The sequence below is a fragment of the Pseudophryne corroboree genome, chromosome 7 (genome assembly GCF_028390025.1).
Source record: "Pseudophryne corroboree isolate aPseCor3 chromosome 7, aPseCor3.hap2, whole genome shotgun sequence".
In the NCBI taxonomy this organism is placed as follows: Eukaryota; Metazoa; Chordata; class Amphibia; order Anura; family Myobatrachidae; genus Pseudophryne; species Pseudophryne corroboree.
The window spans coordinates 508,649,643-508,664,589 of record NC_086450.1 but is presented as its reverse complement, the minus strand read 5'-3'; the positions used below and the strand labels follow the sequence as shown (position 1 = coordinate 508,664,589).

General features: G+C 49.7%; 1 protein-coding gene across 1 annotated transcript; it reads right to left on the bottom strand.

Moving 5' to 3' along the window:
* Positions 1-1,089: 1,089 nt before the first annotated feature.
* TUFM (Tu translation elongation factor, mitochondrial) lies at positions 1,090-14,659 on the bottom strand. The gene is made up of 11 exons (XM_063935415.1): positions 14,570-14,659; positions 13,380-13,417; positions 10,888-11,047; positions 10,425-10,591; positions 10,228-10,332; positions 9,687-9,851; positions 9,244-9,376; positions 7,540-7,644; positions 7,306-7,457; positions 1,515-1,634; positions 1,090-1,437 (listed from the first exon to the last, which is right to left on the bottom strand). The coding sequence occupies exons 1-11, from the start codon at positions 14,607-14,609 to the stop codon at positions 1,264-1,266; spliced, it is 1,359 nt and encodes a 452-aa protein (XP_063791485.1). The 5' UTR covers positions 14,610-14,659; the 3' UTR covers positions 1,090-1,263.
* Between the last annotated feature and the right edge of the window lie 288 nt (positions 14,660-14,947).

Here is a 14,947-nt window from a genome sequence, read left to right as displayed (position 1 = left end):
GGGAAAATACGAATGTTAGTAAATTTACCCCTTGGTCTCAATTCTCAGGTGATGGTTACTAGCCAGGGATGCAGTTAATTTGCAGGCTGTCGGAATCCCGGCGGTCAGGATACAGATGCCGGAATCCAGTCAGCCAGAATCCCGGCGAACAGGTGCTATGGTGGACCTCATATGGTAACATCACAAATGTAAAGTGCTGAGGCTCCTGACCCAGTACTAAGACCCACCCTTAGAACATACTAACAGCGCATGTTTTCCATATCTCCTAGCCTCCAGCAAAGCTGTACTCATTATTAGGACACACTGAAAGATCCACAGGTGGTTTGAATTATTTTATTTGTGATCCTGTGTGGAGACCTGGAAAACATGCTCTGTTAGTGCATCTGGGAACTAGACTGGTCTATAATGTCTTTTTGGCTCCAAATCTGCGTTATCATCATTGTTCTGTTGGGTCTATGGATTGCAATGGAACATCCCACAGGACTTTTGTGTCCCAATGACCCAATTAAGAAAACCGGACACTTTGTACTTGGCGCTTAATCCTTTTCTCCTGCAGTTTATTGGAGAGCGCAGAACCCTACTCCAATATGAGGTTTTGTTACACACTGGATAGTTTTTGTTATCCATTCATTTTGTGAACTAAGAGAGTGAACTTGTACTTATTTCCCAAGTCTAGGCCTACACCCATCATTCCTGTCACCCCAAATAAGCATTTATCTGCTTTTAGTGACCATCTTTAAATTCAACATTTTCTTGTACTTATTGCAATAACAGAATCCTGTATATAGACACTTCCCTTGCTAAGAACTACACATTTTCTAGTCCGTACGTTGTGGGAAAAAAATATTTAATGAAATAAAAAAATAAAAAACACATGACAAATTCTGCAGTGCACCTTAAGGCAGTGCTCCCATCTCTATGGTAACGTGACGTGTTACCATAACAACTAGAATGCTGAATTACAGTCATTCCTTATGCAACCGGAGGACACTACAGGTCTCCAGTGGTAGGAAGTGGGACAAAGAGAATCCCTATTCATAGGAGGCCCAGAGCAGAGCACCTGAACACAAGAACCATCCAGCGACTCCATCACGAGCAAATGGGCAGAACTCATTTTATTGAGTATGGGGAGTATTGTACAGAGGAATTGGAGGCCAGGGTGAGGGATGACGTTGGGTGCCGCATTTGTCGTTGTTTGGGGTAGTCTACAATTCAGCAGAAACACCCCCTGCCCCCCATGAGACAAGTCCATGTGTGTGATGCTCAGGACACCCAGCCCTCTTCATCTTTTGGTGTCATCTCCAGGATGTCTGTCACGATTCCCGTTCCGATGGTTCTGTTTCCATCTCGTAGCGTGAAGCGCTGACCCTTTTCCAGGACCATGGGCTGCCGCAAAGTCATGACCAGGCTGGAGTCTTCTCCAGGCATCATCATCTCCTGGAAGGGAGAGAGGTTCAGGTTACCCTGGGGTCACACCGCCTTACAAGAGGTAGACTTTGAGAAGTGCTACAAACCTTCCCCTCCGGAAGGGTGATTCGGCAAGACATGTCCCAAGTCAAGGAGAACATCACAGGTAAGTAGTTGCTGACGAAAGGCTTGTGGCGTCCTCCTTCCTCCTTGCTGAGGATGTACACCTACAATGAAAGCACATATTGTGGCAACGCTGAGGATGACCAGTCAGAAAATAAGAATTTACTCAGCGGTAATTCTATTTCTCGTAGTCCGTAGTGGATGCTGGGAACTCCGTAAGGACCATGGGGAATAGCGGGCTCCGAAGGAGGCTGGGCACTCTAGAAAGATCTTAGACTACCTGGTGTGCACTGGCTCCTCCCACTATGACCCTCCTCCAAGCCTCAGTTAGGTACTGTGCCCGGACGAGCGTACACAATAAGGAAGGATTTTGAATCCCGGGTAAGACTCATACCAGCCACACCAATCACACCGTACAACTCGTGATATGAAACACAGTTAACAGTATGAAACGATAGAGCCTCTCAACAGATGGCTCAACAATAACCCGATTTAGTTAACAATAACTATGTACAAGTATTGCAGATAAACCGCACTTGGGATGGGCGCCCAGCATCCACTACGGACTACGAGAAATAGAATTACCGGTGAGTAAATTCTTATTTTCTCTGACGTCCTAGTGGATGCTGGGAACTCCGTAAGGACCATGGGGATTATACCAAAGCTCCCAAACGGGCGGGAGAGTGCGGATGACTCTGCAGCACCGAATGAGAGAACTCCAGGTCCTCCTCAGCCAGGGTATCAAATTTGTAGAATTTTGCAAACATGTTTGCCCCTGACCCAGTAGCTGCTCGGCAAAGTTGTAAAGCCGAGACCCCTCGGGCAGCCGCCCAAGATGAGCCCACCTTCCTTGTGGAATGGGCATTGATAGATTTTGGCTGTGGCAGGCCTGCCACAGTATGTGCAAGCTGAATTGTACTACAAATCCAACGAGCAATAGTCTGCTTAGAAGCAGGAGCACCCAGCTTGTTAGGTGCATATAGGATAAACAGCGAGTCAGATTTTCTGACTCTAGCCGTTCTGGAAACATATATTTTCAGTGCCCTGACAACGTCTAGCAACTTGGAGTCCTCCAAGTCCCTAGTAGCCGCAGGCACCACAATAGGCTGGTTCAGGTAAAACGCTGACACCACCTTTGGGAGAAACTGGGGACGAGTCCTCAATTCTGCCCTATCCATATGGAAAATCAAATAAGGGCTTTTACAAGACAAAGCCGCCAATTCTGATACTCGCCTGGCAGAAGCCAAGGCCAATAACGTAACCACCTTCCACGTGAGATATTTCAGATCCACGGTTTTTAGTGGTTCAAACCAATGTGATTTTAAGAAACTCAACACCACGTTGAGATCCCAAGGTGCCACAGGAGGCACAAACGGGGGCTGACTATGCAGCACTCCTTTTATAAATGTCTGAACTTCAGGTACTGAAGCTAGTTCTTTTTGAAAGAAAATCGACAGAGCCGAGATCTGTACCTTAATGGAACCCAATTTAAGGCCCATAGTCACTCCTGCTTGCAGGAAATGCAGAAATCGACCTAGTTGAAATTCCTCTGTTGGGTCCCCTTCGGCCTCACACCATGCAACATATTTTCGCCATATGCGGTGATAATGAGTTGCTGTAACCTCTTTCCTGGCTTTAGTAAGCGTAGGAATGACTTCCTCCGGAATGCCCTTTTCCTTCAGGATCCGGCGTTCAACCGCCATGCCGTCAAACGCAGCAAGTCTTGGAACAGACAGGGCCCCTGCTGCCGCAGGTCCTGTCTGAGTGGCAGAGGCCATGGGTCCTCTGATATAAATTCTTGAAGTTCTGGGTACCAAGCTCTTCTTGGCCATCCACGAGTATCGTTCTTACTCCTCGCCTTCTTATTATTCTCAGTACCTTTGGTATGAGAGGCAGAGGGGAGAACACCTAAACCGACTGGTACACCCACGGTGTTACCAGAGCGTCCATAGCTATCGCCTGAGGGTCCCTTGACCTGGTGCAATATCTTTTATAGCTTTTTGTTGAGGCGGGACGCCATCATGTCCACCTGTGGCCTTTCCCAATGGTGTACAATCCTATTGGAAGACTTCTGGAGGAAGTCCCCATTCTCCCGGGTGGAGGTCGTGTCTGTTGAGAAGATCTGCTTCCCAGTTGTCCACTCCGGGAATGAACACTGCTGACAGCGCTAACACATGATTTTCCGCCTATCGGAGAATCCTTGTGGCTTCTGCCATCGCCATCCTGCTTCTTGTGCCGCCCTGTTGGTTTACATGGGCGACTGCCGTGATGTTGTCTGATTGGATCAGTACCGGCTGGTTTTGAAGCAGAGGCCTTGCCGGCCTCAGGGCATTGTAAATGGCCCTCAGATCCAGAATATTTATGTGTAGGGAAATAACCTGACTTGACCAAAGTCCCTGGAAGTTTCTTCCCTGTGTGACTGCCCCCCAGCCTCAAAGGCTGGAATCCATATTCACTAGGACCTAGTCCTGTATGCCGAACCTGCGGCCCTCTTGAAGATGGGCACTCTGCAGCCACCACAGTAGAGATACCCTGGTCCTTGGAGACAGGGTTATCAGCCTATGCATCGGAAGATGCGATCCGGACCACTTGTCCAACAGGCCCCTCTGAAAAGTTCTTGTATGGAACCTGCCTAATGGGATTGCTTCGTAGGAAGCTACCATTTTTCCCAGGACTCGCGTGCAATGATGCACCGCTACCTATTTTGGTTTCAGGAGGTCTCTGACTAGAGATGACAACTCCTTGTCTTTCTCCTCCGGGAGAAACACTATTTCTGGTTTATGTCCAGAACCATCCCCAGGAACAGTAGACGTGTCATAGGAACCAGCTGTGACTTTGGACTGTTTAGAATCCAACTATGCTGTTGTAGCACTTTCTAAAATAGTGCTACCCCGACTACCAACTGCTCCTTGGACCTCGCCCTTATAACGAGATTGTCCAAGTACGGGATAATTACAACTCCCTTTTTTCGAAGGAGTATCATCATTTCGGCCATTACCTTGATAAAACACCCTCGGTGCCATGTACAGTCCAGGCAGTGTCTGGACTTGGTAATGGTAATCCTGTACCACAAATCTGAGGTACTCCTGGCGAGGATGGTAAATGGGGACATGCAGGTAAGCATCCTTGATGTCCCGGGATACCATGTAATCCCCCTCGTCCAGGCTTGCAATAACCGCCCTGAGCGATTCCATCTTGAACTTGAATTTTTTTATGTTCAAGGATTTTAAATATAAAATGGGTCACACCGAACCATGCGGTTTCGGTACCCCAACCCGTGTGGAATAGTAACCCCGTCCTTGTTGAAGTAGGGGCACCTTGAGTATTACCTGCTGGGAATACCGCTTATTAATTGCCTCTAGCACAGCCTCCCTGCCTGAGGGAGTTGTCAGCAAGGCATATTTTAGGAAACGGCTGGGGGGAGACATCTCGAATTCCAGCTTGTACCCCTGAAATACTACTTGAAAGAAACAGGGATCCACCTGTGAGCGAGCCCACTAATTGCTGAAATTTTTGAGACGGCCCCCCACCGTACCTGGCTACACCTGTGGAGCACCCGCGTCATGGTGTGTACTCACAGGAGGCAGGGGAAGAATCTTGATTCTGGGAACAGGCTGACTGGTGCAGCTTTTTCCCTCTACCCTTGTCTCTGTACAGAAAGGAAGCGCCATTTGACCCGCTTGCTTTTCTGAAGCCGAAAGGACTGTACCTTTGTCTGTGAGGAAACCTGAGGTAAAATTATTTCTTCTCAGCAGTTGCTGTGGATACGAGGTCCCAGAGACCATCCCCAAATAATTCCTCACCCTTATAAGGCTCTCTATGCGCTTTTTAAGTCAGCATCACCTGTCCAGTGACAGGTCTCTAATACCCTCCTGACAGAATGGACATTACATTTATTGTGGATGCCAGCCGGCAAAATATCCCTCTGTGCATCCCCCATATATAAGACGACGTCTTTAATATGTTTTTATGTTTGCCAACTAGTATCCCTGTTTGACAGGGTCACCGACCACGCTGCAGCAGCACTATCTGCAGGTCTCAGTCTAGTACCTGAGTGTGTAAATACAGACTTCAGGATAGCCTCCTGTTTTTTATCAACAGGTACCTATTAAAGTGGCCGTATCCTAAGACGGCAGTGCCACCTTTTTTGACAAACGTGTGAGCGCCTTATCCACCCTAGGGGATATCTCCCAGCGTAACTTATCCTCCTGGCGGGAAAGGGTACGCCATCAGTAACTTTTTATAAATTACCAGTTTCTTAACGGGGGAACCCACGCTTTTCACACACTTCATTTATTCATCTGATGGGGGAACAAAACACTGCCTGTTTTTTCTCCCCAAACCTAAAACCCATTTATAGAGGTGCTTGGGTTAATGTCAGAAATGTATAACACATTTTTTATTGCCGGGATCAAGTCACGGATGTTCCTAGTGGATTGTGTATATGTCTCCACCTTGTCGACACTGGAGTCAGACTCCGTGTCGACATCTGTGTCTGCCATCTGAGAGAGCGGGCGTTTTTGAGCCCCTGATGGCCTTTGAGACGCCTGGGCAGGCGCGGGCTGCGAAGCCGGCTGTCCCACAGCTGTTACGTCATCCACCCTTTTATGTAAGGAGTTGACACTGTCGGTTAATACCTTTTACCTATCTATCCACTCTGGTGTCGGCCCCACAGGGGGCGACATCACATATATCGGCCTCTGTTCCGTCACCATATAAGCCTCCTCATTCAACATGTCGACACAGCCGTACCGACACACCGCAGACACACAGGGAATGCTCTAAACGAGGACAGGACCCACAAAAGCCCTTTGGGGGGACAGAGTGAGAGTATGCCAGCACACACCAGAGCGCTATATAATGCAGGGACTAACTGAGTTATGTCCCCTATAGCTGCTGTTTTTATATATAATGTATACTGCGCCTAAATTTAGTGCCCCCCCTCTCTTTATTAACCCTTTGTAGACTGCAGGGGAGAGCTAGGGAGCTTCCTTCCAGCGGAGCTGTGAGGGAAAATGGCGCCAGTGTGCTGAGGAGATAGGCTCCGCCCCTTTTTCGCGGCCTATTCTCCCGTTTTTTATGGAATTCTGGCAGGGGTATTTACCTCATATATAGCCCCTGGGGCCATATATTGAGGTATTTTAGCCAGCCAAGGTGTTTTTATTGCTGCCTCAGGGCGCCCCCCCCAGCGCCCTGCACCCTCAGTGACCGAAGTGTGAAGTGTGTGAGAGGAGCAATGGCGCACAGCTGCAGTGCTGTGCGCTACCTTGGTGAAGACAGAGTCTTCATGCCGCCGATTTTCCGGACCATCTTCTTGCTTCTGGCTCTGTAAGGGGGACGGCGGCGCGGCTCCGGGACCGAACATCAAGGCTGGGCCTGCGGTCGATCCCTCTGGAGCTAATGGTGTCCAGTAGCCTAAGAAGCCCAATCCGGCTGCAAGCAGGCGAGTTCGCTTCTTCTCCCCTTAGTCCCTCGCTGCAGTGAGCCTGTTGCCAGCAGGTCTCACTGAAAATAAAAAAATCTAAGACTATAACTTTCTAAGAGCTCAGGAGAGCCCCTAGTGTGCATCCAACCTCGGCCGGGCACGAAATCTAACTGGGGCTTGGAGGAGGGTCATAGTGGGAGGAGCCAGTGCACACCAGGTAGTCTAAGATCTTTCTAGAGTGCCCAGCCTCCTTCGGAGCCCGCTATTCCCCATGGTCCTTACGGAGTTCCCAGCATCCACTAGGACGTCAGAGAAACACTAAGACCAGATACGTGAGGATGGATACCTACCTGAGCATTCACCTTCTGGTGGGCTTTTATGGAGCCTGGTTTGCACATCACCATGCCTCTCCGGATGTCTTCTCTCTTTAATCCTCTGACCAGTGCTCCAAGGTTATCTCCAGCCTCTGCCCGGTCCAAGCTCTTGTGGAACATCTCAATCCCTGGGTCAGAGAAAACACTGAATCAAATATCCGCTAAACATAGTCCCCTTTGTTAATAGGGCTGTGCCACCTGTGACTGTACCTGTGACCACTGATTTAATATATTTGCTACGCCCGATGAACTCGCATTCATCTCCCTTCTTAATTGTACCGCGCTCCAAGGTCCCGGTCGCCACTGTACCCCGGCCTAAAAGGCGGGAAAGAAGAAAGATTATAAGTGTGTCCATTTCACATACAGTTCATACAGACTCGTAGAAACCTTTTTCATAGAGGCTGCCCATGCCCCAACGACCATTTAAGGAGCCCAACTTGTGAGCACTTGATGTGGTTCATGTGAGAGCAAGATGAGGGGATAAGGTGGGAGTGGGCTGTCCAGACCATAAGTTGCTGGCCAAAATAAGAAGTACCGTATATACTCGAGTATAAGCCGACTTTTTCAGCATTTTTTTTTAATGCTAAAAAAGCACCCTCGGCTTATACTCGAGTCAGTGCCTGGGAAGGAGGGACACAGAGGGCACAGCGCACGCCTCTCCTGTGTCTCTCCGGCGGGTCTATTAAATGAAGTACCTGTTCGTGAGCTCTGATTGGCTCACGAACCGGCACTTCATTTAACAGACCCGCCGTTGCTGCCGGAGGGACACAGGAGAGGCGCACGCTGTGCCCTCCGTGTCCCTACTTCACAAAACAGCGGGGGAGCGGGGAGGGTAAGTTGCACCTGGCACTGGGGGAGCATATTTGGCACTTGGAGGGGGGAGGGGGCATTATATGTGGCACTGAGGGGGCATATCTGGCACCGTGGGGGCATATCTGGCAGTATGAGGGCTGTGTACGGCTAGAGCTGCATTTCCCACCCTAGGCTTATACTCTAATCAATACGTTTTCCCAGGTTTTTGTGGTAAAATTAGGTGCCTCGGCTTATATTCGGGTTGACTTATACTCGAGTATATACAGTATTTGTTATTTCCCCAAAATGTCAAATTCTGGTATGTCAGTGCCCAGTAATAGCAGCTGCACGCGTCTGAGAAACAATAATAGCAACCTGGGGCCCTACATGCGCCTGAGGTACAATAATAGCAGCCTGGGGCCCTACATGCGCCTGAGGTACAATAATCGCAGCCTGGGGCCCTACATGCGCCTGAGGTACAATAATCGCAGCCTGGGGCCCTACATGCGCCTGAGGTACAATAATCGCAGCCTGGGGCCCTACATGCGCCTGAGGTACAATAATAGTAGCCTGGGGCCCTACATGCGCCTGAGGTACAATAGTAGTAGCCTGGGGCAATACATTCGCCTGAGGTACAATAGTAGTAGCCTGGGGCCCTACATGCGCCTGAGGTACAATAGTAGTAGCCTGGGGCACTACACACACCTGAAACACAATCATAGCAGTGTCATTTCCCTTAGCTGTATGGAGTTAATCTTTTAGCCATTAGCGTGTTGTGATGTGCTCAGTGAACTCGCTGGGGCCTCCTGACTGCACAGGCGGGGCTAGGTGTAAAACCAAGGCCTATGATGGCCAACAGTGGCCTGTACTGCATGATTCAATGGCCTAAACGTATTAGGCCTTAAAAAGTGATAAAGTGGAGACAAATAAAGGGAAATAAAGTACCAGCCAATCAGCTCCTAGCTGCCATGTCACCGGCTGTGTTAGAAAAATGACAGTTAGGAGCTGGTTGGTTGGTACTTTCTCTCTCTTTATCGGTCGCCACTATCTCTTGTTAAGGCTTAATACATTTGGGCCTACATTCCTAATAAAGGGGAGTTATGCAGCGCAGTGTCAGGGTACCTGGAATAGAATACACGGTCTCCACCGGCAGCAGGAAGGGCTTGTCAAGGTCGCGCTCCGGGACCGGAATGTGACTGTCCACAACATCCAGGAGCTTAATGATAGAATTCAGGCCAATATCTGGATTGCGGTTCTGTAAAAGCAAGATCAACTTGTTACTTGCGGCTAAATCCTTTCACCTCCCTATCTGAGAGGAGTGACCCCGAACAAATTACCCGCTGAGCCAACAATTGTAAATTCACCAAATTCTAAGCAAAATTGATCATCAATACAGTAATTTAAAGTCACTGAGGTTCCATGTCGCAATAGTCCATCGCAACAATAACCGTACACAAACCCAAGCCAGTACCTGTTACAGCCCCCCCCCCCCTCGCCAAAATCACTGCTGCACCAATTTTGCTGGCACCAAATAGAGAGCTGGCCCCAATGCCCCACGTATTTACCTCAAGGGCACAGAGCGCGGATCCTGTGACCACGGGCGTGTTCTCCCCGTCATATCCAAACTCCGTCAGCAGCTCCCTGATCTCAAGTTCCACCAGATCCAGCATCTCCTTGTCATCGACGGCATCAGCCTTGTTAATATACACAATGATGTGCTGTACCCCGATCTGTGGCGGGAAACATACAGGCGCGTGAGCTGTTGTGTGTATGAACCGGTCACGTGCCGCACACTCTGTCGTACGTTGCATTCTCACAGAGGTCGGCTCAGTGCACAAAAGGTCCTCTACAGAGCCCCTCAGTGACCGCACTTCTTCCTCAGGTGCTACTGCGTTTTATGTATAATGGCGAAACGCGTGCAGTAACACTATAGGTGGAATGAAACACGCACGGGGCATACAGAACATTAACACTAGCTGGTAACTAAAACAGGAGTAACCAAAAATATTTAAATAAACCCCAAGTGCAACATGGACACACATAATTATGCTGATCAGATATACACAATGCAAAACGTCACATCTTTGCCGGGCACCATATTCCCACCTGCTTCGCCAGCAACAAGTGTTCCCGCGTCTGTGGCATTTGTCCGTCCGTGGCTGCTACAACCAGAATACAGCCGTCCATTTGCGAGGTCCCCGTTATCATATTCTGTGTGGTAGGGAAAGACCATCATCCGTTTAGTAAACGAGTCATAACGTCCAACTGCAAGGACATGTACCCCTGTCACAGGCTGTACCCACCTTCACGTAATCAGCATGTCCGGGGCAATCCGTGTGCGCATAATGGCGGTTGGCCGTGGTATATTCCACGTGCGATGCATTAATGGTGATACCACGAGCCTTCTCTTCCGGGGCGTTGTCAATTTCTTCATATTTCTTAAACTGAGCCCCGCCAGCCTCTGCTAGGACTGAAATGACAAGCATCAGTCAGCAAATCACCCACACACACTGAGACGAGAGACAGGAAGTTGGGGTGTAGGGGACAGGCGAGAGGGACAGCAAGCAACCTGGTGCATGCTATACAGACAGGAAGTGCAAGATCACAAGGAGGGGGCAGGGTGGGGTCAATGAACAAAAACACGGCCCCCCAATGTTGTTCTTAGAGTCACGTACACCAAACTGCACCATTACTATGCTGTACTAAAAGGAGACTTTCCGGAAAGCATCCAGACCCCTGCACGCAGCCCCCCCAATAATTACTCACTCTTAGTGATCGCAGCTGTCAGCGTGGTCTTCCCGTGGTCCACGTGCCCGATGGTGCCAATATTGATGTGGGGCTTGTCCCTCAGGTAGCTCTTTTTGACCTCGGTGGCATAGTTCCTGTACAGCAGGGGGTAGAAGCGAGCCGCAGGGCTGGGCCACGTCTACAAGGAAGAGAGAGTTTATTGCTATTTTTATAAAGCAAAACCTGTGGTGCTCCCAGCACATCCCCGTCATGTTCTGACCACACCCCATCCTCTCGGGCATTGCCCCCTTACACCCACAGGAAATGGAGGCTGCGTAATGAAAACACTGACTTGGCTGGGGAGAGAAGGATGATTCACGCCACCTTGTATAGGCCTACTAAACCTAAAATCCAAACTACATATATGATTATCTACCAATGAGACGTGACCAAGGTTTTTCAAATCTTGACAGAACTTGGGAGTCCTATCCTATTTACATTTGCTTCACTGCTGCTGCTAAAGGCAGTGACCTTAGGATGACTGACTGACTGTCTGCTAGCGTTCACGCTGGGCTGTTTTAGCAGGGCGCCGCGCCCTGACCGATTTTTTAAGGGCAAAATCCGCCCTGCCCTTTCTGCGGTGCCCTGCTAAAATAGCCGCCCGCTTCCTGCCCTCCCAGCGTGTAAAGATGTGGGAGAGAGCTTGGGAGAAGCCCAGCACTGCACGCCCCCAACAGTGACACCGCCGGCTGCCCACGCCCCCTGTAGCAACACCTGTGGTCTGCACCACCCACTTAAATGACGTTGCATGGTCACGCCCCTGTTTCGGACACGCGCACACACATATGCCCCCGGAGTCCGGCGCCCTGCCCTCTGCTATTTCTAGAGGGAACACTAGTCTGCTGTGCACAGGGAAAATATCCTCCCCCTCAGATCTTATCAGTGACTTGGTTACAGAGAAAGAGCCCGCAGTTTGGTCTCAGTTTTCCTGTACTCGGAAAGAAGCCTTAACTTTACAAATTGCTGGTTAGATATGCCCTGTGGCAGTACAGGACCGTGCACAGAATCTTATTGCAGAGTCTCCATCAGGGAGAAGAGACAGCACAGCTGCAGCCATTACCGAAGTCGCCTGGTTTGAACTCAAAAACGTGAAACGTTTCGGCACTACTAAACTCTATCTGCCGATATACACACAAACGCCCAACAGGAAGAACCATGAGTGTGACACACACTGCTAAAGAAGCACTAATCAGACAAAGGATAGGTGTAATATATGCAAAGTAAATACATCCGGGTCTACGAGATATATAAATATCTATATAACCTTCATAAGCTATCCTACCCAATCACATCCCCTCTATACTACACATATTTTGTCTTTCTTCACATTCACATCCTCCTGACCCTTGGCCAACATTGCTGGGTGACGATATCATACAGTCCATTGAGAATCGGACTACAGGCGGGAGGTGGATCGGTTGGCCCGGTGGTGTAGCTGTAACAACCTAGAGCTCAACCCACTTAAAACTGTCGAGATGGCAGTAGACTTTAGGAAGAACTGAGCTGAAGCACCCCCACTAATCATAGCCGATGGTGCGGTGCCACTAGTGGACTCCTTCAAATTCCTGGGGACAAAGATCTCTAGAGACCTCAAGTGGGGACCAAATACAGATGCCACTACCGGAAAGGCGCAGCAGAGGCTGTTCTTCCTAAGGCAACTTAAGAAGTTTAACATCCCACAGAATCTCCTGCTCCTCTTCTACTCCGCAATTGTAGAATCCGTCCTGTGCTCCTCGATTATCATCTGGTATAGCTCCGCCAGTGAGAGACACATACGCAAGCTCCAAAGAGTGTTAAGGTCTGCTGAGAAGATCGGAGTTGACCTCCCGCCTGTCCATGACCTGTACCGGTCCAGAGACAAAAAAACGGCCGACCAGGATAGTCAATGATCCGCCTCACCCGGGCCATGGCGAGCTCAACCTGCTGCCATCAGCAAAAAGATACAGGGCCATTCCCACCAGAACCAATAGAAGCCTCAAAATCTCTTCTTTCCTCAAGCAGTCCACCTGCTGAACTCCTAAGAAACCATCGAGTTGACTGTCCAGTCGCTCTACTCCGATCTTCTGATTGTAACAACACTGTGTACTTTTACTTAGGCTGTATACTGCATATACTCCCTCTCCCCATACCCCTTTCTTGTCTACGTGTCTCCCCCCCCCCCCCCCCCCCCGGCTACTGCACTGTAAACCGAAATCAAATTCCTAGTATACGCAAGTAGTATACCTGGCCAGTAAAGCTGATTCCGATTCCTTTGCATTCTGGCCAGACCATTATGCAATAGATAGCACCTATCCTATTTCCCTATAGATTGTAAGCTTGCGAGCAGGGCCCTCCTACCTCTGGGTCTGTCTGTTATTACCAAGTTGTTCTATTACTGTTACCCCAATTGTAAAGCGTAACGGAATATGCTGCGCTATATAAGAAACATTTACATAATAAATATATCACATGCTGTTCTAGGTCCTACTTACCGCAATGCGCAGACTGTGGGCTGGGAGCCTGCTGAACACTGGAAGACAGAAAGGGGCAGGTTATCAGCACCAGGTAGATACGAGCGCTGGGGTCCTGATATTGCTATGAATACAGGGGCAACAGCCATCTACTAAGCAGGGACTTTGGTTTGTGGATGGGTGATATAGTGTGGGGTCAGGACAGGGCAGGTCTGAAGACAGAAGTAACACACGAGCATTGTAGTTGAGTCTCCCATATTTAAAATGCTAATTTTTTTCAGCTTGGTCCCTTTGCTTCCCGATGGGTCAGTGTACACAAACCTACTATAATGCACAAGTTTATTGCAAATATTGTATAAAATTAAAAGGCTCTCTGTGTGTAAGGTGTATATGAATCCTAAATGGATTTTGTGTTTAGAGCTGGGTCCCATCCACAAGATATCGCATTATGGTATGTACAGAAGGAAGGAATTGGGAGGGGGGGGGGTAATTGCACTATGATGGAAAGGAGTGCATACAGTAAGGTATATTTCCATTTGATGGGGAGAAGGGTGTATGGGCACAGAAAGGGGGGATGGCCTATGATTGGGATGATGAGGGCATGGGCATAGTAGGAGTATAACTGCCCCATGAGGTGGAGGAGGGGCCAGTAGGGAGGGGAGGTAATAGAGGAGGTGGGTGTATGGAACAGAAGGGGGAGGGCGTGGGTATGGCAAGGGGGGTAATTGCCCTATGATGAGGAGGATGGGAAATGTGCTCTATTAAGGGGAGAAGAGGGACATGGGCACTGGAGGGCCAGTGGGGTAAGGGAAAATGCCCCATGATGGTGAGGGCAGGGGCACATGGGGGAGGGGCTTTATCGCACTATGATGGGGAGGACAGGGCCATGGGCAAGGGATGTTGAGGGACATTGCCCCAAGATGGGTGGAGCAGGGGCATGTGCACGGGGAGGGGGGGTTATTGCCCTATGCATGGGCACAGGTAGGTAACTGCCCTCGTGAGCAGGACAGGGGCGGTGGGGGGGTAATTGGCAGCGCAGTGGCAGGCTCCCTGCGCCCGGTAATTTGACCTTTACATGAACATGACCTTCACTCGCTACAGTGGCCGGAGGTCTCGGACCCCACACACATTCTTCCCCACCCCAGCGCCCCCTCCCGCCCGCGGCATCTGTCACCCCCTCCCGGTGCCCGGATCCCGGCCACGACCCTCACCTGCCAGCCGGCATGCAGACAGCACCACGCGCCCAGCCATCTTGGAGACTACGGAAGTGACGACGCGGGACAGGAAGTACAATAGATGTCACTGCCATATCTGTGCCACGAGCAAGATGTCTGCCGCCAGAGGCCATCTTGGTGGTGGCGCACTTCCCATCCAACCCTCAGCCAAAATAGCTGTAGTAGCTGCCCAGTAGTGATCTGGAGGGGCTGTATGCCATCATTACCATATTATTACATTATATATTGCGTGACATGAGACATGCTGGACCCTTATTCCCCGCCACAGTCACTGAGGGACAGCAGAGCTCATTAGCAGTGACCAGCAATCCTACCCCCCCCCCGTTATATCTCTTTATATATATTATCATTACA